The sequence below is a fragment of the Mangifera indica genome, chromosome 17, assembly GCF_011075055.1.
Source record: "Mangifera indica cultivar Alphonso chromosome 17, CATAS_Mindica_2.1, whole genome shotgun sequence".
NCBI classification, from domain to species: Eukaryota; Viridiplantae; Streptophyta; class Magnoliopsida; order Sapindales; family Anacardiaceae; genus Mangifera; species Mangifera indica.
This window is the reverse complement of record NC_058153.1, coordinates 1,912,175-1,934,824: the sequence shown is the minus strand read 5'-3', so window position 1 is coordinate 1,934,824 and position 22,650 is coordinate 1,912,175. Positions and strand designations below refer to the sequence as shown.

General features: G+C 34.0%; 5 protein-coding genes across 12 annotated transcripts; 3 read left to right on the top strand and 2 right to left on the bottom strand.

The window, feature by feature from the left end:
• Nucleotides 1-9: 9 nt before the first annotated feature.
• On the top strand, nt 10-8,103 carry LOC123200633 (serine/threonine-protein kinase EDR1). 3 transcript variants are annotated; one of them, XM_044615925.1, is made up of 14 exons: nt 12-628; nt 1,970-2,410; nt 2,656-2,759; nt 3,215-3,441; nt 3,892-4,251; nt 5,003-5,043; nt 5,487-5,555; nt 5,677-5,777; nt 6,400-6,478; nt 6,595-6,693; nt 6,818-6,886; nt 7,017-7,066; nt 7,156-7,332; nt 7,555-8,103. In XM_044615925.1, the coding sequence occupies exons 1-14, from the start codon at nt 227-229 to the stop codon at nt 7,661-7,663; spliced, it is 2,328 nt and encodes a 775-aa protein (XP_044471860.1). In that variant the 5' UTR covers nt 12-226; the 3' UTR covers nt 7,664-8,103. The 3 variants fall into 3 exon arrangements, with proteins under 3 accessions (XP_044471858.1, XP_044471860.1, XP_044471861.1); XM_044615926.1 differs by having other exon boundaries at nt 13-628; nt 3,922-4,251; XM_044615923.1 differs by having other exon boundaries at nt 10-628; nt 3,215-4,251.
• Nucleotides 8,104-9,461: 1,358 nt separating this feature from the next.
• LOC123200524 (uncharacterized protein ycf36) lies at nt 9,462-11,511 on the top strand. The gene is made up of 3 exons (XM_044615714.1): nt 9,462-10,140; nt 10,353-10,409; nt 11,134-11,511. The coding sequence occupies exons 1-3, from the start codon at nt 9,628-9,630 to the stop codon at nt 11,350-11,352; spliced, it is 789 nt and encodes a 262-aa protein (XP_044471649.1). The 5' UTR covers nt 9,462-9,627; the 3' UTR covers nt 11,353-11,511.
• Nucleotides 11,512-12,907: 1,396 nt separating this feature from the next.
• On the top strand, nt 12,908-15,980 carry LOC123200526 (protein REVERSION-TO-ETHYLENE SENSITIVITY1-like). Of its 5 annotated transcripts, none has more exons than XM_044615719.1 (4): nt 12,908-13,150; nt 14,056-14,118; nt 14,634-15,059; nt 15,410-15,980. In XM_044615719.1, exons 3-4 carry the CDS (start codon nt 14,751-14,753, stop codon nt 15,830-15,832), a joined length of 732 nt encoding a protein of 243 aa, XP_044471654.1. In that variant the 5' UTR covers nt 12,908-13,150; nt 14,056-14,118; nt 14,634-14,750; the 3' UTR covers nt 15,833-15,980. The 5 variants fall into 5 exon arrangements, with proteins under 5 accessions (XP_044471654.1, XP_044471651.1, XP_044471655.1 ...); XM_044615716.1 differs by having other exon boundaries at nt 14,056-14,124; XM_044615720.1 differs by having other exon boundaries at nt 14,053-14,118.
• Nucleotides 15,981-16,052: 72 nt separating this feature from the next.
• LOC123200523 lies at nt 16,053-18,235 on the bottom strand. Of its 2 annotated transcripts, none has more exons than XM_044615712.1 (6): nt 17,929-18,235; nt 17,512-17,585; nt 17,367-17,428; nt 16,789-17,256; nt 16,624-16,714; nt 16,053-16,415 (listed from the first exon to the last, which is right to left on the bottom strand). In XM_044615712.1, the coding sequence occupies exons 1-6, from the start codon at nt 18,068-18,070 to the stop codon at nt 16,329-16,331; spliced, it is 924 nt and encodes a 307-aa protein (XP_044471647.1). In that variant the 5' UTR covers nt 18,071-18,235; the 3' UTR covers nt 16,053-16,328. The 2 variants fall into 2 exon arrangements, with proteins under 2 accessions (XP_044471647.1, XP_044471648.1); XM_044615713.1 differs by having other exon boundaries at nt 17,515-17,585.
• A 502-nt stretch (nt 18,236-18,737) lies between these two features.
• LOC123200525 (calcineurin B-like protein 10) lies at nt 18,738-22,171 on the bottom strand. The gene is made up of 9 exons (XM_044615715.1): nt 22,007-22,171; nt 21,748-21,919; nt 21,469-21,551; nt 20,398-20,457; nt 19,813-19,921; nt 19,659-19,711; nt 19,458-19,538; nt 19,268-19,380; nt 18,738-19,190 (listed from the first exon to the last, which is right to left on the bottom strand). Exons 1-9 carry the CDS (start codon nt 22,055-22,057, stop codon nt 19,172-19,174), a joined length of 741 nt encoding a protein of 246 aa, XP_044471650.1. The 5' UTR covers nt 22,058-22,171; the 3' UTR covers nt 18,738-19,171.
• Between the last annotated feature and the right edge of the window lie 479 nt (nt 22,172-22,650).

Below are 22,650 nucleotides of genomic sequence, written 5' to 3'. Positions count from 1 at the left end.
ACTAATATTCAGAGGGTCAGGGAGAGCGAGAGATCGTGTTGGAGGGAATAGGTGAGCGGTTAATTTAAGTCTTTCAAGAGGAGGTAGCTTGACGGAGAAGGGTGCGCAGGTTAAGCGAATCTGCCTTTCTTTCTTTTCTTATTAGCAGGTCTACGTTAAGCCAGAAGCTATAAGGAGAGAGATTTAAAAAATTAGGTTGAGAACAAGTCATCGTTCATGATCCTCGATGTCGAAAGTGAAGCATCTGCTAAGAAAACTCCACATCGGCGGCGGGTTTAATGAGCACCAAAGGCTGGTTGAGACCCGGCCCGTGTTGAATCCGAGCATTAACCCGAGTCCGAACCCATCTCCGTCGGCTTCGTCTTCCGGTTCGGGAACATTGGGGAGAACCGGAGCGGAGTCGGCGGTTGGTGATCGTACTGAAGGGGAAAGTGGAATTGATTATAATTTATTGGAAGAAGAGTTTCAGGTACAGCTGGCTTTAGCGATTAGCGCGTCGCATCCAGACGTGAGAGAGGAGGCTGAATCGGTTCAGATCGACACTGCTAAGCGGATGAGCCTTGGTTGCCGCTCGGCTTCAGTCACTGAAACTGATGCTCTCGTCGAGTTTCTATCGCTTCGATATTGGGTATGTTTTTCTTTGGATGGTTTAGTTTAAATTCTGTATTGTTGATTAATTAGGTCTTCGACTGTGGATCTTATTGTTGCATTTTTAGTCATTTCCTTTTGGAATGTGTTAATTAATTTGGTTTTTAAGGCAACTGCCCATGTTCACTTTCATTAGTAGTTTCATATATGTGATAACTTTGTATGACCTTAATCAGGTATTTTTTGTCTATTGGATCGTGATTGAATTCCCAAGTTGTAGTGTTATGGCAATGTTTTTGTGTGAATTTGTGGATCTCGTATGAATGGATGAATTAAATTTTTGCTTACGAGTGTCATTGAAGCTCTGTAGTGGACCATGATTAACCTGTTCACAATAATTTTTTGGAAGCATAATGGTGTGGTCTTTTTATATGGGAAATATCTGTAGCAAGAAAAAAGTAACATTAATCCTGTTATCTTTCCCCTTGCCAGAAGATATGAACTTTAGACTTTGATCTTATCTCAGATTCACACTTTCCCATTTTGCTTTAGAACATTTAAATCCCTTGGCCGTTTCCTTACATATTCAAGGATTTTTTTTTTTTTTTTTGGCTAAGTTAAAAAATATAAGTGAGACTAAATAATTTAATCAGAGACTTAAACACAACTAATCACGCAGCTGTGTGATGAGCGCAGAGTGAACTATTCTTTCCTTGTATTCAAGGAGTTTCAAACCCTCCAGGTTTTGAGCTAAGAAACTTTTGGGGTATAATATCCCTAATTGGTTGCTTCAAGCTGAGATTTGAACCCTGACCTCTTAATTGAAATATAAGGACTTTTGCCACAAAGCCTGACCCTTGGTGCCATGTTATTATTATATTGTTATGGAGTTTTGATATTCTATTGTGGTGTATAGCAGAGTATCATTTTCATTTATGAAATCCTTTCTCTGGTTAATGAGAAAGACATAATAAGTATTAATTAATTGTTTTTGCTTATTTGGTTGAATATTTTTGTGAAGGTTTTGTTGTGGAGTCCTTAAATAAGAAAAATTTCTTTGCTATGAAACCAACGAAGGAAATTAAAATAAATTTCTGAGTTTCATTCAGTTATTGTTCTTCGTCTGTTAGGCCGCCTTTACCAAATGGCTTTATTATGTCTGTACAGAGGGAGTTTCGAATTTCTAGGAATTGGAAAGTTGAAACTTATGAGACTTTGAAATTTTAATGTTGAATTTTGTTCTATATCTCCTAGTAATCTAGGGGAGCTTTATTTGTAACAGCTTTAAAAATGTTCTGCTATTTTGTTAAGATATGCAGGTATATAATATATTGTCTATGATGAGAAGGGCTTTATTCAACTTCATATTTTTCATGTGCAGAGCTATAATGCTGTAAATTATGATGAAAAACTTGTGGATGGGTTTTATGACGTATATGGAATTACCTCAAATTCAGTTACACAAGGGAAGATGCCATTGTTGGTGGATCTCCAAGCATTATCCCTTTCGGGTAACTCTGATTACGAAGTTATTTTGGTAAACCGGCTGATTGATCCTAAACTTCAAGAGCTTGAGAAAAGAGTGTATAATTTATCAGTAGAGTGCCAACTTTGTGATCTTGGTCCAATTTTAAGTGGCTTGATTCAGAAAATTGCTGATATTGTTGTTGAGAGAATGGGTGGTCCTGTTGGTGATGCTGATGAAATTTGTAGAAGGTGGATCTCAAGACGTTTCAAGTTAAGGAATCTTCTGAATACAAACATTCTTCCCCTTGGTTGTCTTGACGTTGGACTTTCACGACACAGGGCCCTTCTTTTCAAGGTTTTAATTATTTTAATTTATATATATCCTCAAAATTAAGCTTAGTCATTAGGATTGTTTATTCACCTTTAATTGGTGTTGTCAGTACCTTCATATGTTTAAGTGTGTTGGCTATCGGTCTCATTGCTGAATTATTTCCAAAAATATTAAGTGTTCTTCCTGTTTGTTGAGCTTAAATTGAGAATGTTTCTTCTCCATTCTAGGAACATTGGTTTAAGTTAATACATTTATGGTGTTACTGCTAGGTGCTAGCTGATAGAATCGGTCTTCCATGTATGTTGGTCAAAGGAAGCTGCTATACTGGCACTGATGATGGAGCTGTGAACTTGATCAGAATTGATAATGGATGGTAATAACTTTAAATTTGCTTTCATGAATGTTTCTGAAGTATGCCAATATCCTTGACATTGGCTTTTTTTTATTTTTTTATTTTTTTATTTATGCTTGGTTTATTCTCTTGATTTATATGTGTATTATGGTATTATGCTAGATCCAAATGGATGGGCAATGTAATTTTCAAATAAATTTTGTTAGCATCTAAATTTGGATGTTATACTATTGTTTGTTAGGGGTGAACTTTTGTGTAAATGCTTCAAAAGTTTTACTGCTAAGTTATGGACATTAATTTGCAACATTTTCTGTTTCTCTTCTGTTCTAAAACATGAATCATTATCTGTTTTGTGAACATAGATTAATTCCCTTGGTATGTGTTGGCTGCAATTAATTTTGTTAGATAGCCACTGCTCTTTAGCAATAAAAGATTTGTTGGAATACTATATGATTTTCTTGATTTGTTCGATGCAGTGAATACATTATTGATCTAATGGGTGCACCTGGCACATTAATTCCTGCTGAGGTACCCAGCAGTTATCTCCAAAATGCTGGATTAGATGCAAGGGGTTTCCCTGATCATACTGAAACCTCTGGAATTTCTCAATTGGTGCTTGACAAACGAAATGAACCTGTTTCACCTACCCTGGATAGTATCCCAGAAATTGGCAGCTCAATGTCAGAGGATGCTATAATTGTAGGTAAGCAGACAAAGGATGAGTTATACTTTGCTGATAAAAAACAAACCCAGAGATTTGAGCAAGAGTTTGGGAATCTTTCTCCCTCATTACGTAAGATGAGTGACAACTCAGCCAGCACTTATGTGCAAAAGAAGAAAGTTAAAAATGTTTCCAAATATGTCATTAGTGCAGCCAAGAACCCAGGTGAACAGAAGGTGGTCCATGTAGCGAGTGGAAAAAATGTACATAATCATGCTCACTGCCATTCAGATAAAGTTTTGTCAAGTTGTGAAAGGTTTTTATCCTCAGTTGGAGCGGAATCATCTAATGGTCTAGATTATGCTAATAAACATAAACAGCAAACTGAGTGGTTTGCTGAACACCAAATAAAACTGGAACCAAATGTCATTAAATCTGAACTTTCTTTGTCCTCTGTAACAAATGATGGATTTGTTCTTGTTGGCAATGGAGCTAATGAACCATTACCAACCAATCCTACAGGTGTATATACTGCTCATTTTAACTCCCCTGGAGTTGGTGCCAAAGCTTTGCATGATAAACAAACTCATGGATCTCCCTTTCCTCCCGCAACTGAGTTATGTCAAAGGGACCCTGAAAATGACTTGGTCAGTGATTGTAGGGTGGTGGAAAGGATTTTCAATTACACTGATATGCATACAGAATCTACTCTGGAGTCAATGAAAATGAACAACGGTGGCCTGCCTATCACTTGCAATGGTCACAGTGACAAAATTAAACCATTGTTGATGGAGGTTGCAGAATGGGAAATTCCATGGGAGGATCTTCAGATTGGTGAACGCATTGGGATTGGTAAGGCTTCTTTCTTGCAATAATTTCATTTAGTAGTAGAGGCATACTTTTGGTAAAATAGGCAAAAGCTAATCCGTTTTTTTCTTTTTTTTTGGGACAAGGATAGTCTTGTACCTTTCTATTTTTTTAAAAACTGCAGGCAGGGCATGTCATTGGTATTAGTTAAAATGTATTTCTCACTGTCACATCCCAGGATGTCTTTATATCATTTTATTGTAAATTAAAATGAAGTTAGAAAGAAGGAACAACTTGTGTTTATAAAGTGCATAAAATGAATTTGATTGATGAAACCACTCTTTTCTTTTGGTAAACCTACCTATCTAAACTTGTGTTGGCCTTTTGCCACTATTGTGGCACTACCATTACCTTGGATTTCCCTGACAGGGTGGCTACATGAATGTTCTGTGTCTTGACTGTCTATCCAAACAGATTGGACACACCTTCTGGACTCTTTATAATTTCAAATGATGTAAGAAAGACTGGTTAAAACTGCTTGTCTTGCCAAGGTTTCTAGAATCTATTTTGTACCTACTAATATGCTTAAAAGTTTGCTGCATAATTATAATTTTTGTTTAGCTCATCTATGGGTAAGAATCAGAAGTCTTATTGCCATAGTACAATATTGGAACTTTTCCCATTTATTTGGGTTAAACATGCATGTTTGAGCATTTATATATATATTAGGTAAGATATGGTGCTTCTTTGGTTTTGGCATGGCTTTTTTGTCTAAACTGACCTGTTAATATTGCAGGCTCATATGGTGAGGTCTACCGTGCAGATTGGCATGGCACTGTAAGTTATTTTTTGGTTTTATCCTTTATTCTATGTTATTAATTTTTGGAGCTTCTAGGAACAGCATTGTTGAAAAATATCACATGAACTCCTTAACGACTGCAATGATCGTGATTTATGCAAAACTTTGGGATGTTATTAAACTTCCAATGTGGTAATATTCACCGTCTTTCTTTGCAAAGTGTAACCTTCTTCATGAAATACGTTGTTGTGATAATTTAAGATGCGTGGCAAGTTCTGAAAATCTTTCAGCTGCATGAGTGACTCTTGCATAATATCTACTAAAGTAACATTTTCTATTGAATTATCATCTATTAATTGGAGACAGCATGTATGTAACTTGTTCAGTCTTGAGAAATACTTGGATGTTGAATTTCACTGCTTTATTCATTTTAGCTGTTTGTAGGTCCATGTTGATCTTAAAAAGTAGTTTTGCTTGACAGGAAGTTGCTGTGAAGAAGTTCTTGGATCAAGATTTCTCTGGTGATGCATTGATGCAGTTTAAATGTGAAGTGAGAACTAGGAATCAACCTGTTATCATTACTTTTTTCTTTCGTGGGCCAAACAATTTATAATCTGTTTCTTAAATTGATTCCTCTTCTTTTTTTTTTAATTTTTTCTGGCTTTTTGCAGGTTGATATCATGTTGAGGTTGAGACATCCCAATGTTGTCCTTTTCATGGGAGCAGTTACCCACCCTCCTCATTTCTCAATACTGACAGAGTTCCTTCCAAGGTTGATTTTCTTCAACATTTTTTCTGTTTCAATAATTGATGAGCTCCATTAGTGTGTTTGCTCCAAGTGGTGCCATAATTTGAAATTAAACCCATATAAATATATATATTAGGTCAAGCTATTATAACACGAATTTTTTACTGTTAATTTAATTCAATCCAAGGGTTTAAAAGTTGCTGAGGTGTCATATATATATGTGTGTGTGTGTGTGTGTGTACGAAACTTGCATCATCATTTAGTACCATTCACCTCTTGTGCCTCTCATGGTATCAAAAATTCCGTGAGCATCATAAGCTATCATCTGTTTTTTCTTTTAATTATAGATGAATCCCAAAGAAAGTGAATATAATGCACCCATTTAAGCTTGTCTCATGCATGTTTTGCAAGTACTCATTTTCAAATTTAGGCATTTCCTTTTGTTAGCAGTAGATGAGAAATCCAAACCCAGCCATTATTGTTGATGTGTTTTATCACTGTGCATTTATATTGTTTGTGCTTTATATGAAAAACTGTAACTGTTTCTGTTCTCTAATATCTTCAAAATTAATAAAAAAAAGTGATATGGTTCTTTATCCTGTAAATTTAACAGTTATTTTCTTGTTCCCATTTACTTTGTGCACAGAGGGAGTTTATATAGGCTACTTCATCGTCCCAATCCCCTACTTGATGAAAAGAGGCGAATGCGAATGGCTCTCGATGTGGTATAAGTCAGAAAATATTATTTCTTTTTAGTTCTTCAATACGGTTTAGATCTTCCAGCCTCCCTGCTCCCTTGGTGTATTTCCTTTTTGAGCAAAAGATTCTTTCTTCTTTGCAGGCCAAGGGAATGAATTGCTTGCACACAAGCCATCCTACTATAGTGCATCGAGATTTAAAATCTCCAAACCTTCTTGTCGATAAGAACTGGGTTGTTAAGGTTTAAAAGTTGACTTCTGACATTCCATCTTTTGCCTTATTGTCATTTAGATAACAGACTATCTTACCATTTGGTGATTGAAAATCAGTCTGAGTTGTTTCAAATCCTTTTTTGCTATCTGTAGGTTTGTGACTTTGGGTTGTCACGCAAGAAGCACCACACTTTTCTTTCTTCAAAATCTACTGCTGGAACGGTAACTTATTGAAAAATTGATATGTATCTACTTTTTTGGTAGTTTCATGTTATTATTTTCTCAGCACTAGATTAAAGGACTAGCTTGCTTGAATAAACACATGGCATTGAGAATTTGTGTTGCACTGCAGCCAGAATGGATGGCGCCAGAAGTTTTACGGAATGAACGGGCCAATGAGAAGTGAGTGATATTCTGCCTCCTCTCAGGGGTTTTGGTACATTATCTGGAATTGGTTATGCTTCTTACGCAATAAAATTGGCTGCTTGCAGATGTGATGTGTACAGCTTTGGTGTAATATTGTGGGAGCTGGCTACCTTAGGAATTCCCTGGAAAGGTTTGAACCCAATGCAGGTAGTTGGAGCTGTTGGTTTCCAAAATAGACGTCTTGAAATTCCAGAGGACGTTGATCCAGTAGTTGCCCAGATAATATGTGATTGTTGGCAAACGTAAGTTGTAGAATTTTGTATTATTTTTCCTTGACTATCAGATTACAAACAAGTATCTCAAAATTCTGCTGGTGAGTCTGTAATAGGCAAATGATACTTGGTTCTAATTCTGGCAAGTTTCTTGCAATCATAACAAAAGTAATAGGACTTTCAGTTCCAATGATTTATTGATTCTACAGCTGGCTTGAATCCGCTAACTGGTTTTATTATATGTTTTTGCAGGGAGCCACATTTACGGCCGTCTTTTGCAGATCTAATGTCCCGTCTGCGACGCCTTCAACGTCTGTGTGTAGATAGATCGAATTCTATAGATGAACTGCAAGAGTCATGAAGAGTAATTTGGTGTAATAATATTCCCGAAAGAGGTTGATTCTTTGCTCGAAGAGCAAGAGCAGCTAGAAGTTTTTTTCATTTGATATAAAGAAATTTAGGAGAATACTGAAGAGGGAAGTGTTGGTTCAATCAAAGTGGGGGCTCAGCACAACCCGTTCAGGACTACTGCATGGACATCCTCCTCATCAAGCAACTGCATAAGAGCAGTGGAGGATGCCATAAACTATAAGTGGGTAGGTATCAGTCAATCTAAATATTAATGCTTCAAAAGAAAATTTTAAAAAAGAAGAAAAATAATGATTTTTTTTTTTTTCAATTTTCAACAACTGATATATGTGGAGGTCTTGTTTGGGAAAGCAATCCCAACTCCAGAATTGTAAACATACGATCTCTGCATGTTGTTGTGGAAAAAGGAAAGAAGAAATATTGTCTGCGTTCTCTGTTTTCTCTTTTGACTGTTGTAAGAAGTTATTGTTCCGTTTGTGTCATTGCTGAGCTCTGGCTGCATTTGGATGAGTATCTGTTTTTGCAACAGTTAAGTCAGCATTCCGATCATTCTATATAAAGAAATTATTGATTGTGTTCAGGGGTGGACGGGTTTGTATATCCGGAAAAATAAGAAACAGAAACCAGATCTTGAACCGGCTGTAAGCTAGAACCGAAATCGAAACCAATGAACTCGAAACCAAGATGGTGGGTTTTGGGCAGGATCTGGTTTTACTTGGAATCGAATTGTATGGATCCTAACCCAATGACCCAATTCTTAATTTGAACCGTTAAATGAGTCAACCTTGATTTATGGAATTTACCCAAAACCTAGCCCAATGTCAAAACCTGCTTGTTGGGCTTATACGGGTGTCACAGAAGGTTGGACTAGATTTCCAAATTTCTTTTGGGTCGCCTGGTGCAAGTCGTGGACTCAGATCCACCCATTTTACTTAAAACACATTTAAGCAAATCCAAATTATTACTAGAGCACAGTAGATGGGCCGGAAATAAAACCCTAAAAATATTAATGAATCGAGTCAGAATACAAAACCTAAGAACCACAAAATTTTGAGTAATATTATACATATTTATTTTTTAAATATATAAATATGAATATATATAAAATATTATTATATGATTAAATATTATTTTATCTTTATTTTAAAATCACCTAAATATTTAAGAACACACATTAAATGTAAACAATTTGTATACTCAAAGTGAGTATATATAATTTTATTGAAATTTTTTTTGGTCGAAGTTTGAACATGTCAGACCAAGTTCAAAAACTAGTGAATTATGTTTACTATCAATAAATTATAGTTATCAGTATTTTACAACATATAATATATATATGATATATGTGTAAAATGATATGTATTATAAAGAATATCGAATTAAGACAACATAATAGACATATCATATAATATAATATATATCATACGATATAATACATATTATCGATATATATAAATATACTTTTTTAAAAAAAAATGATAATATAATAGAGGTGTATATAAAAAATTTTAAATATATTTATAATATTTTTTAAAATATCATATGATAATTAGAATTTTTTTATTATTTTATTTAATATAAAAAATTAAAATTTTAATATATAATAATATAATAAACTATTTAATTATCATACAACGAACTAAATGGATATCACCTTGGCCAATAGGATTTGAGATGTTGCGATCCACCGAGAGGACGGTGTGATTAAACTGGATTTAGTTAAATCCCCTGAGAATCCCTCCTGGAAACACTATTCTATAAATATAAATGAGATGTCAACGTTACTCAAATATCTCACGTTTTATCTCTGGTCAAACTTTTCTTTCTTCCTTTGGGGTTTGCATAATTTAGTTTGTGACTTAAATTAAAAGCAATTATCAGATAAAAAAAAAATCTTTGAAAACCGGTATTTGGATAAAGTGATGGACAATTGATTGAGGAACGGGAAACAGAGGCATGGCGATCGTCCTCTGCTCTTCACTAAAACCCTTCTTCTCTTTTTACCCTCCCATCTCCCTCTCAAAACCCACTCTCCACCGCTTCAAATATATAATTCCCAAAACACCATTGTTGTCTTCGTTTACAGTAAGAAGCAGAAATGGTGGCAGCATCCCGCCATTACCTGAAACAGAGTGCCCTGTTCCGGCAGATCAGCAGCCCATAAACGAGTACCAAAATCTTTCAACCTCCTTCCCTTTTTCATGGGCTTCGGGTGATTTGGTTGACTTCTGCATGAGTTTGTTCGTTGTTGGCGCCTCGTTTTCTCTTCTTGTTGCTCTTCCAGTGGCCTGGTTTGGTACTGTGGGGGCTGAGTCTGAGCCTTTGAAGAGAATTGTTGGGGCTGTTTCCAGTGGGGTTTTTGTCGTTACTCTTGCTGTTGTTAGGATGTATCTGGGTTGGGCCTACGTGGGAAATAGGTTGCTCAGTGCAACTGTTGAATATGAAGAGACTGGGTGGTACGATGGTCAGGTCTGTAATGCCTCAATTTTTCTCCATTTTTTATTTTCATCTTCTTGTTTAACTTAAAATTAGTTGTTGTGTTTTTTGTTTCAAAGTTGAAACAGTATGAGTATCGACTCCATCCCTGCTGTTAGAATTGCAATCTTTTTTCTGAACTTCATATTTATGAATGCTTTTGTGGTTATTTGCATTTCTCAATGCTTGAGAATTTTCCTCCGCAGGTATGGGTGAAGACTGCTGAAATTTTGGCTCGTGACCGGCTTCTCGGTTCATTTTCAGTAAGTAGTCAACATTCTACACGTTTGGTTGTGCATTAAATTGGCATTTGGTGGAAATCATTTAGGTAATCCATGTGAACCCAGTTGATAATGGTTGTGGGAAATTATGGCTTTTGCTTATTCTGGGGCCAAAATGAAACACAGAGAATATTTTTATGACTATGTCGTCTTCAACCTCCAATAACTTCTGATTAGATTAGCACTGTCTGAAATAACAAGATGATCATATCAGGGTTTATAATATTTTTTATGACTATGTCTTGTTCAACCTCCCATAACATCTGATTATATTAGCACTGTCTCAAATAACAAGAGGATCACATCAGCGTTTATCACATATTTCAACTAATATATTGGCGACGTGTTGCCATGGACTGACATAAGGCCTGGATTGATTGGATTCTGAGTGTTCTTGGGTGAACAATGGATTTAGAAACTCAAATTATTTGCATTTTAAAATGGTTTGAAAATTTGAGTAACTTTAGTCAATGGCAAGCTGACAGTAAACAGATTCATCTGTGTGTGTTTAGTTGGCTGTCAAAGTTCAACAACTCATTAAGATGTAAAGAACTCTCATTTCTTAAAATTCTTAAGTTGATTGTTTCCTTGTAATATCTGGAAAATTTTTATGTATACAATCTTTAGAATTCTTCAAGAAACCGCATCGCAGAGAATTTCTTACTGTAAATTTATCAAAGAGCCTTGTCTTATGTTACTACTGCAGGTGAAGCCTGTGCTGAGCAGATTGAAGTATACTCTTATAACACTCGGAGCCTCACTATTTGTTTGTGCTCTTCTTCTCGTAAATTTGGAGGGAGGTCAAAAGGGATCCTATTTAGCACCCTCAGAATCCGGGGACAGAGCCATTCCTGGTGTTTACAACGATGATTCTGCGAAATCATTTGAGCCAGATGCATTCTGTGGTGAACCCAATCTTTCCTGATGGTTAGTCCTTAAGAAAGCAGTGGCATTTTGCACAGTCCAGTATATACATTCAAGACAATATCATAAATCTTCCCTGTACAGTTCTGTATGTTGCTCTACCAGATATACTTATAACAGCCATTAATGGTTTTCATTATCACAGAAGCAAAATTGACCAGCTTTTTGTTGATGCTTTGACAATCACAAAAAGAAATTATTCTTTCTAATCTGAAGTAGAGGCTGAGAAATTTAGAGCAGCCTCAACAAACTGGTACTAAAGTAGTGATGGACCTTTTAGGGTCAAATGCAGATACAATAAATGTTGATTGGCATAAAGATGAGGAGGGAATAAATTGTGATACATTGAATGTGAAGATTGAATGTTGAACCAAAACTCTGAAACTTTTTCAGACAAACGCAGCAATGTATTTGGAAAAATGGGGCCATAATACTATATGCACAAATAAATTGTACAAATTTATCTGTAAAAACTGAAATAGTAATATCTGATTGAGTAATTTTAAAGTATGAAAAAAATAAACAATTATATCAGTCAATTATATGTTGTTATCTTAGTTTATATAATTTATTTGTATATATATTTATATTATATTGAGAAATAAGTGTGAAGAAGTCTCGTATTAATAATATATCAGTTGAAAATTCAATTAAGTACTTCAAATTAGGTGTGCATTCTTACCAAAAACATTTATAGATCTATGGGCTTCTCGATGCATACGTCAATATTATATATTGTCGAAAATATATATATTGAGTTTATAAGTTTAGAAATCGAAATTTATGTTACATAAAATCAATTAATTTTGTATAATATATATATCTTTGCCACATACATTGAATGTCAACACCTTTCCTTTCCTTTAATTTATTACCCTTTTCATTTCTAGAGCATCCACAACTTTACCTTTCTATTTACCTTTTCATTTCATTGTAGGATTCGAACCGGTTGAGTTACATCATGGTCTACTTCGAGATTATTTCGATTCTAGAATGGTCTATTTAAAATCGATTTGAAAATGATAAACTAATATTTAAATTTGGCTAAAAAATAAGTTAATTTTAAATTCTATTCAAATAAATTTCAATTTAAATATTTATATCATTTAAATTTGAATTGATTATCAAAATTAACTTAATTATTGATACAAAGTTGAGTCATTCAATCTAAACTTAACTTTAAAAGTTTGAGTTTGATATATTACAAATTTATGGTCATATAAAAGAAAATATTTGATAATTATTTTTTCAAGATAATACCAATAAAATTATATATATATATTTTTTATATATAATTTAAGTAAATAGATGATGTGTTATTATATTATTAAATAATTTTAAATTAAAAATAAAATAATTTTTATTTATATAATAATATATTATTTATATATTTAAATTATATATGAAAAATATATATAATATTATTTAATATATCGCTATATATTTATATATTTATTTTGTCTTAATTCAAAGTATCGTACCAAACTTCATATGTACATTTATATTTATTGGGTCCCACTATGCAACTGACAAAAAGGAAAACCAGAGTCTTGTTCATGCACCTTCCCACTATCCTGTTTCTCCTTCCTATTCCAAAATATGTGAAAGAATTATTAGAATTTAAAAAATATAATTGCAATTTACGAAGTTTGATTTTTGTCAGGATATAATCGGACCAGTTTCTGCTTTAACTCCGCCATGAGCACGCAACAACGAAAGCAAAGCAGATAAACCTTCAATATAATTGCTGCATTATTTGCTTGCTTTGATTTTGTTGCTTCAGTCAGTTACTTTTGCAGGTCAGTTTGGTGACATATCATCACTTTCTTTTTATTCAAAGGCATTGCATGAAGTTTGAATCTTGTTCTTCTTCGTTGCGTAATGTTGAGAAAATTCGCATAGGTTATGTTTGGCTGGTAAGAAAATGATCTAAAATAAATGCAAAAATATGAACTTTTTTTTTATTTTTTAAATTTCAGCCGATTAATTATGAACTTGATGGGTTGCTTAAGTTTTGTGAGTGAGCTGGTATGATTGCATTTGATAAAGGCCATGTGAAAGCTTCAATGATAACTTGAAATATATGTTAAAAAAACATTTTTACTTAATGGGTGCCTGTTAATGTTTTTCATGATTCGTTTGGAGCTGAAAATGGAAGACTTTCTTGGAACTATTCTCCATTGAAGGAAACATTATTTGACTATTTATTATAAATAAGAAAATATCTGCATTTTTCGAAACCTTGGATTGGGGACTTTTCTATTAGCCGCTCGGTGACAAGGCTAAAGATCATAGATGGTTTTTATTCTCTGAATGTTGAAGAGGTAGTTCTTGTGCAGTATGTTTTTGCTGCATGAAGCAAAGTGAAATTTGCATTGGTTATATTTTGTAAGTTAAATTCTCAGTATACCTGTTAGCTGACAAGTATGAGAGTTTTAACCTACACATACTCTAATATGGAGCTAGATGGCAATTGGTTCTTGAAGCATGATCCATGGAGGGGGGTCAGTTTTTTTCTTTTTTTTTTGCACTTTTTCGACTCTTTGATCCAAATTGTTTGATCTAGATATTTCATTTTTTTCCCATTATAAATAAAGTTTCATAAATGCCTTAGAATTTGGTGTTATTTTAAAAGGGGCTTAGGTCTATGATGTTACAGTGTCATTTTGACTTTTGAGATTGCAATGTTCCGAAATCTTAGCAGGTTCATTAAGAGGACTTTCTCCAATGCAAAGAATACATTAAGCCTGCCATTCGTCACAAAATGGTTAGCGTAAGTAGAAAGGATCAATTAGAATCTAAACATGTTCGTGCCTTTTTTTTTTGCTGATTTGGGTGATTTTTTTGTTCGGATATCAGATGGATTTGGATGCATAGAAGTTGCACTTTTTCACTGCACATTTGTTTGATGCCAAAAAGTTGTATTTTTTTAAAGGAACACAAGTTGCTATATTTTGTTATAAAAATTTGGTATTTATAAAAAAAAAAACTATATTTTATATATATATATGTTTTCCATGTTTTTGTTTTCTATATTTTTTAGAAAATATATTTCAGCATTTCTATGTCCATGTTTTCTTGTTTCTATTGCTGTGCTACATAGAAAGCAACCGTGCAACCTGCAGTTAAGAAGTCCCTGCATGTTAGAAGATGAAAATTCTTGATTCGTAGAATTTTTGTAGATACTTTCTTATTGGGATCTAGGCAATGTCTTCAGTTTTTATGTGTGCACCCTGTTGATTATTTTTAATAGAAGATCCTTACATAACGTGTTTCCTGCAGAATAAGACTGTCATTTTCATGAGCCAATTGTATCCCTTTCTTGGGAACGGGTGCATTATGTCTGGATGAGTAGTTTGACATAGTGGCACTGCATCACAGAAAATTAAAAAAGGTCGTATGCTTAGGGGAGCACTTTCTACAATGAATATAATAGCATCTTATGATGTTGAACATATGAGTTCTACATCTAGAATTCAGCGTGAGATGAGGTCACTCAATGAGATTAATCCAGAGGCAGCAAGGTTTCCATGTTGTCTAGTTTGGACTCCACTCCCAGTCGTTTCATGGTTGGCACCTTTCATTGGGCATGTTGGTATTTGCAGGGAGGATGGAATTATTTTGGATTTTTCAGGATCCAACTTTGTGAATGCTGATGATTTTGCTTTTGGCGCGGTGGCCAGATATCTTCAGCTTGACCACAGTCAGGTAGAGACTTATATGAATTTTGTTGCTCCCTAATTAGTCTGTGTTGTGTATTATTGTTCTCTCTCTCTCTCTCGCACTCGGTTAAACTCAAAAGATGCACAACCATCATCATCATCAACAATTGGGAAGTACTTTCTTGGGAAATTGAGGCAGCCTTTGTTTCCCCTGCTCTTACTGTCATTTACTGCTTATTAGCAATCCATTGATAACCATTTTTTCTCATTCATGTGATGCTACCATTAATATCGAAACTCAGATAATTTTTTTTCTCATCTTAGTTCTTAATATTCATCATTGCTTATAATTATGACTGAAATTGACTATGTTGTGGAGTTTGAAATGTTAAACAGTGTTGCTTTCCACCAAATCCAGCTGCGCACACATGCAATCATGGTTATTGGCACACAGAATTTGGAACAGCAATCACTTGGGATGACGCTTTACAGTCAAGTGTGCACCAATTTGAACACAAAACTTACAACCTGTTTACATGCAACTGCCACTCCTTCGTCGCAAGTTGTCTGAACAGACTTTGTCATGGTGGATCAATGGGTTGGAACATGATCAATGTGGCGGCTCTAGTACTGTTTAAGGGGCATTGGATCAACAGCATGTCAATCATTCGGTCATTTCTCCCGTTCATGGTGGTGCTCTGCATAGGTGTATTAATGGTGGGCTGGCCATTCTTCATTGGTTTATTCTCAATTTCTATCCTCCTTTTAGGTTGGTATGTATTTGGGACCTATTGCTTCAAAGGCCTGATAGAATGCTAGTTCCTTGCTTCATTAATGTTTAAGTTTAGTTTTGTAAAGGAAGCAAAGATGATATGGTTTAATGTTTCTTCTGAAATGTATGTTCATAGTACATGCTTAAGAGATGCAGCAAGTTTTCTGTAGAGAGCTTTGCTGATGTTTAAGTCTACCCCCGCTGTATTATCTACCGCCATAATTTTTACAAGAGTTCAACTGGTAGCCTTCTGACCTTTCCTAAAAATTACAGAATGGAATTCATGATGTCCATTTCTTAATATATTTAATAGGATGACAGCTTACAGAATTAAAGCAAAAAATGCAACAAGATCACTGGCATTATTTGGCCATCGTCATTGTGGGCAAATGAGTATAAAACTCTCTTTATACCAAGACCGATTTGGCAAGTTGAAAGCATAAATAACAATACAAATAATTGTCTCAGCAGGAACTGCACAACTCTTTGTTTACCTTTCACTGAAAAAGTTTGAGATCATCCCAGACAAGTAGATTTCCCATCTTATGCTCCATACTTGGGGGCCTTCCAGAGCTTAAATGCTACCTCATACAGAAATCTGTCAGCTGGTATTGCCAGATTACATCCATGCTGCATTGGAAAGGAAATTTATTTGAGATACTTACAGTAAAAACGAATAACAAACCGACAAATTGAAATCCTCCCATTTACAGTGATTTATGCCAACATAATTCAAAAGAATTCATGTATTGGTGCCTGTTAACCAAACAGAATGTTATGATTTTTCTATAAATATAAAAGCAAGCTCAAAATAAAATCCTATAATCTACTTACATACCTCTCTAAAATCTTTAAAAGAAAACTTATCCGCCATATCTTTGCGAGTCACAGCATACTGCATCTGAGATATTAACATCGGGGAATGGTGCCTGTTGATAACAAATTAGCCAATGTCATGGGGACATGTAAGTGTAATACAAGAATAGACAGAGTCATTTCCTACCTGACATCATTTCGAGGATTTTCTCCTTTCATGGTGTAACTTTGACGAGGAATGAGCTTTGAAAGAAAAGAATTTTTTTTGTCCATAGAAATCAAAACTGAGAGATCGGAACCATCAGCTTCTGAGACACACCCATAGCTCATAAGAACAGACACGTGCAATCGGGAACCAACTTCGGATCCAGGTTGAGCTATTTGCAAAATACTACCAACCATAGAATTAATATAGTCCACATCATCAGCAATGTGCACAAACACTAAATCATATTGGCTTGAATCCACCATCTTCCCATCTTGAAATCCAAGCAACTTCAGCAACTCAAAGGCCAAAACGTCAATCGATAAACCAGCAAGGGAATCATTGGCTCCACTTAACTCGTTTAATTGCATTGTAGTGAAGCCAAGTTTGCCACCAAAAGATTTCAACCTTGAATTGTTTGTGATTAAAGCAGCTTTCATTCCCATGAACCTGAATTACAATAAAGAAGAATATCCACCAATATTGCCTATATATAGGTCAACATAAACCTCTCGCCAACAATAATCAATACTTAAAGCAAAAACTCAAAGTAATTTCACCTGTCGGATAAAGTTGGAATTACCAATTTTTCCTGGCATTCTAATTCATCGGTATGTCCAATCTGAAAAATCCGGGAATGAGAATCATAAAATGTACATTTACAAGAAATTAAGCTTCCAATTTCTAAAATTGCGAGAATATCACCACCATATCAAGATAAGCTTGGCATGCATCGAGCAGTACTGCAAACTCTCTAACACTTCGCTCATCATTGCTTTCTGCATAGATGCAACAGCTTTGAATTTAGGCAGAAATCATTTACAATGAATGCCAAAATAGTCAAAACAAGATCCATGAGTTTAAATCTAATTGATCACATACAGTCAATTTTAGTTAAAATAAAAACCCCAATTACAACAAATCCAAATGCACATGTATGCTTCATATTTCACAACACAACTTTGAATTTTATTTATTTATATATTTTGTTTAATTTTTCATTTTACTTCCGATCCCACATGCAGTTGGAAAAGTAAAACAATTGAGAGAAAGGGGGTTTGTATTATAAGCACGATATTAAAAAAAAACCTGAATCAAAAGAAGGAAGTTAAAAAGCAAAACCTGAAGGAGGTGCATTAGGGAGAGTCAGGAAGCCACAAGAAGCTTTAGATGCAAAAGAGTGAAGATGGGTATGTGATGAGTGCACGAAACGGGCCAACCCATCACCGTACAACACCAGAGCTTTGCTCGGCTTGTCTGCCATTCAGAGCAGAAAAAGTCCAGAGAGAATCGTTTTTGCTCGTTGATTCAGAATGTATTTGATAATTATAATAGCAGTCGTAAGTAAGACGCAGCGATGAGTTTATTTTGATTCTTTTTTATTTTTTATTCTTCGCTTCAATAACATGCTTGAATTTTATTTTGATTACGGTTGATTATGAACCGAACTAATTTGGGTTTGAAAGTCTGTTTAGTTTGATTTAATTCAATTCGAATTTATTTATTTTGAATTTAAATCAAATTCAAGACTAAAAAACTTGATTAGTTTTTAAATTGAATTGAACTCAAACTAAAAAGTGTTCAATTTAAATTTAACTTAAATTTATAATTTGAATTCATAGTTTAAATCTTTAATTCAAATTTATAGCTCATATTTGTATTCAAGTTCATGACTCATTTATAAACGATATAATTTTATGAATAAATCATGAATTCGAATTATAAATTCGAAACATAAAATCAAGTCATAAATTCGAATAAAACTCAAATTAAACTATTTTTTATTTGAATCAAATTCAAACAACTCTCAATTTTGACTCAATGAATTTGAATAAAACTATTTTTTATTCAAACGAAACTTGAGTTAGATAGTGTTTGTGGTGCAAATCAATTTGCATCATCCAAATTCATGGGAACAGTAGAAAGTAACATGTAGAATATCAAGTTTTGAAATTGCATTGGTGCAAAGAAACAATCAACCACAGTTCTTATATCCTCGAAAGTAATAAGGTTCCTTGACAATCCTTTAATATTCAGAAAAATCTTCAGAACTGCTTGATTACCAGGAAAAACAATTTACACAAGGTAACCATATAAATACATAGTATCTACTACAAAACACCACATACTTGCTAAGAAAATTGATTTTCCTGCTCTCTATATGATGCTTTTGATTAAAGCGACTCAGCTCCTTTACAGCCGGCCTATATAGCTGAGGGGAACCTAATATTGCCACTGTTCTAGCCTAATATGAATGAAATCTTGTTGAACCCGATCAGTAACACATGAATTGTCAAGCAGGATCAGAGCCTCCTTGAAACAGAATCACAGTAAATAGATCAGATACAATGCAGCTTCTTATGTACTAAATCGTGGAGATATCCCTGGAAGATGATAATAATTAAAAGAAGCACAATAATCAGCTTTGCCCGGAACTTTTTGATGGCAAGGTGCTACTTACTTTAGGCAAGGGAGAGTCATGTTCTTCAAGAGGGATGGATTACGAATCACAAATGCCTTCCATTCTTCTTTATTGATTCTACCATCCTTGTCAGTATCAGCATCAGCAAATGTCTGCAAAGTCAGCAGAGAACGCTATGGCTATCAAAATGCCCATGCCTCCGGTGAGCAAGTTCAAATGAATAACTTACTTCGTTGATGATAGATTCAAGGTCGTCATCTGGCAATTTTATTTCGAACTCATTCCAAAGGGCAACTACCATCTGTCTAACCTGAAACCATTCTTTAAACAAATTAGCTAAAAAGCCAAGAAATGACCTGAAACATCAATTATCAGTAGTTTTCAGAATTCAAACTACTAACAGAAAAATAAATACAGAACAGTTGCTTACTTCCTCCCGCTCAATATACCCTGTTTGTCTTAGATCATATAGCCTAAAGGCAACTGCAAAAAAATATAATAAAATAAAAAGACTGAAGAGTAATATTTCTTGAACCAAATGTCACCTGCATATGACTCCAAAACTCTTTCTCAAGTACTCTTACAATCAATTTTCTCTTCCACTGGGGCATATGGATGAAAGACACTGAGTGCGCGAACAAATTCCTCAAATTCAATGACACCATTTTTATTTTCATCAAAAAGATCAAAAACCTACCAAAATAGAAAATGAAGCAGTTTTATACATGCATTGATGTGTAAGACTAAAGAAAAACTTTTGCTTTTAACAAACTTCAATTATTATTATATATATATATATATATATATATATATATATATATATATATATTTTTGTAATGACAAAGTTCAATTATTTGCTTCAAAACAATATGTGAAGTTTGCTAACAAATCTGTGAACTTGATTTTGGCATATCAAAATTTTGAAACTTTAATGTTGGTATATCAAACTTATGAAACTTTAACATTGATATCAAACATGCACTTTGAGCTGCACTGAACAAATGCAAAAGAAGCAGTTGGGCAAGTCACACCCACACCCTATAAAATTCCTTTAAAAGTTAGATCGACCGTACATCTGCCCTTTCTGCCATAGTGTATTCCTTTCAGCACCAAGTTAAAGCAATATTCAATTAATGATAAAATCTGAGAGATGTTTCCAAAGTGATTACCAGGTCCAAAAAAAGATTCTCGCCTATTGTAGTATGGAAGAGTGCCAACTGGAGCTCCTCCTGCAATTAACCAATCATAGACAATAATCACATCAATTTGCAGGAAACTCGTAACTATCTGCAATACAAATAAGACTAAAACAGCAAGTTCAGTGTGGAAAATCACTATAAAAAGCCTTTAATGTTGGCAGTTCAGTGTGGAAAATCATTTAATTTCTTTTATGTTTTCATACCATCCAGACAAAGATTTTAGGAACAAGTTATTGATGCCAGTTTGTAAAATTGCACCTCTGGCCCAAGAATCACATGTAAGCAAGACATTCGGTATTATATGTCTTCTCCATTTGATAAGCACTTTGAATATAGAGACAGAGCCAGTTACATGATTTTAACTCATAGAATTTAAGGCAACTTTCTGACAATCACAACCTTGAATCAAATTCACCATCAATCATCTCCAGAACTAGGACGATTAATCTCTACAATGACCAGTGTTTTTGCCTTTCACTTTCATCTCGGTAGGCTGCCTGATTCAACTAAGCACTTCCCATAACTTGCCAAAAGAAATAATTCGTCTTAAAGTCAAATTTTCTAACTCAAAATGTTACTACACTCACAAAGGGGTAAGGAACAGGAAAAGCATGAGATACACATAGGATTTGGGTATAGCACATTTGAATATAAATAAATAATAATAACCAAATCCTAAAGGGGTTTTTCTACATAAGAATTACTTCTGAAAAAGACTCATGAACAAATTTGTAAAAAAAAATCTTACATATTGAAATCCTTCAATGCCTTATTTCAAACATCTCAAATTTTGGCGAATTCTTTTTGTTCAGCTTTGATACATAAATTAACTGAGAAATATTGAATAGTTCAGAAGCTATTCAAACAGACAGAAGATCCTATTTTCATACCAATTTCAATATGTCCAGGTCCAGTAATCTCAATTCAAAGGCCAAATGTTTTATAGGTTCTTGACTAATCAAAGACCTGGGCACCGGGTAAATGTTACATCAAACTTCTAAGCTGCAAAATTGAAGGCAGGAAACTTAAAAGTTCAATCACCTTGTGAATCAACCCAACTTTGATAATTGAACAACTCAAACTATCATAAAGCTCATGCAAAGCCTCTATTTCGTTAACAGTAACTGCATAAGCAATAACACCAGCATTCAAATTTCAGTTGCACACTAAAGAAAAAAACCATTCGCAGATTATAATTTTTAAAAAACCTTCCCAACATATTAGTCTCTTCTACTTGTCGAAATTTTGTAATTTCTCAAGGAACAAACACATTAAAAGATAATCTCGACAAACAGAAGCAAAGGAATAGGAGAAAATTACATCGAGATTCATTAGCGAGCCGAGACAGATCTCTGGCAGCTAAGCGGCATTTCCTGGGAGGTTGTCGCTTCTCGCAACAGCCTGCGATAGAGAAAACTGCAGCCTCTATGATGGCAATGAGTGGTATACAAGCTGCACAGATCCTTTCAGCTATTGATAGAGAGCTCCATCTCTGTCCAAATAAACCAATAAAAAAATTAAGCATCCAATAACCATACGAAAGCTCAGTCTCAAGAAATCGAGATAAGAGGCTTGGTACATTATTAAATAACGCTCTAAAATATGAGTTGCTGTTATTGTTGGTGTCCATTGAAGCAACCAAGAAGAAAACTCAAACACATTACACGAGAGGCTGTCGAAATGAAATGGCTAAATTAAGATAGCTTTGTCGCGGAATCACATTTGTATTTGAGGGGATATATCCGTTAGTTTGAGAATGGACGAATTTGCCATAATATATAAGGAAGATTTTCCCGGAAATTATCCGTATTTAAAATAATAAATTTTTATATATTCATTTTAAATATATATTTAATATATAATTTAAATTAAAAATAAATTAATATTCAATCATGTGATGATATATATACCTATAACATAATGATACATCATTTGTATACTCAAATTATGTACAAAAAATATGTATATATAACATTACTCTTTCTATATCAATAAATTTATACGTACACATTTTAGTACATAATTTAGGTACACAGATAATGTATTATTATGTGATTAGATGATTTTAAATTAAAAATAAAATAACATTCAATCACATAATAACATATCGTTTATATATTTAAATTATATATCAAAAATAAATACACATAATATTATTTTTATATTTTCAAAATAAGTACATATAATATAATATTACTTTGAATAAAATGAACCTAACAAAGA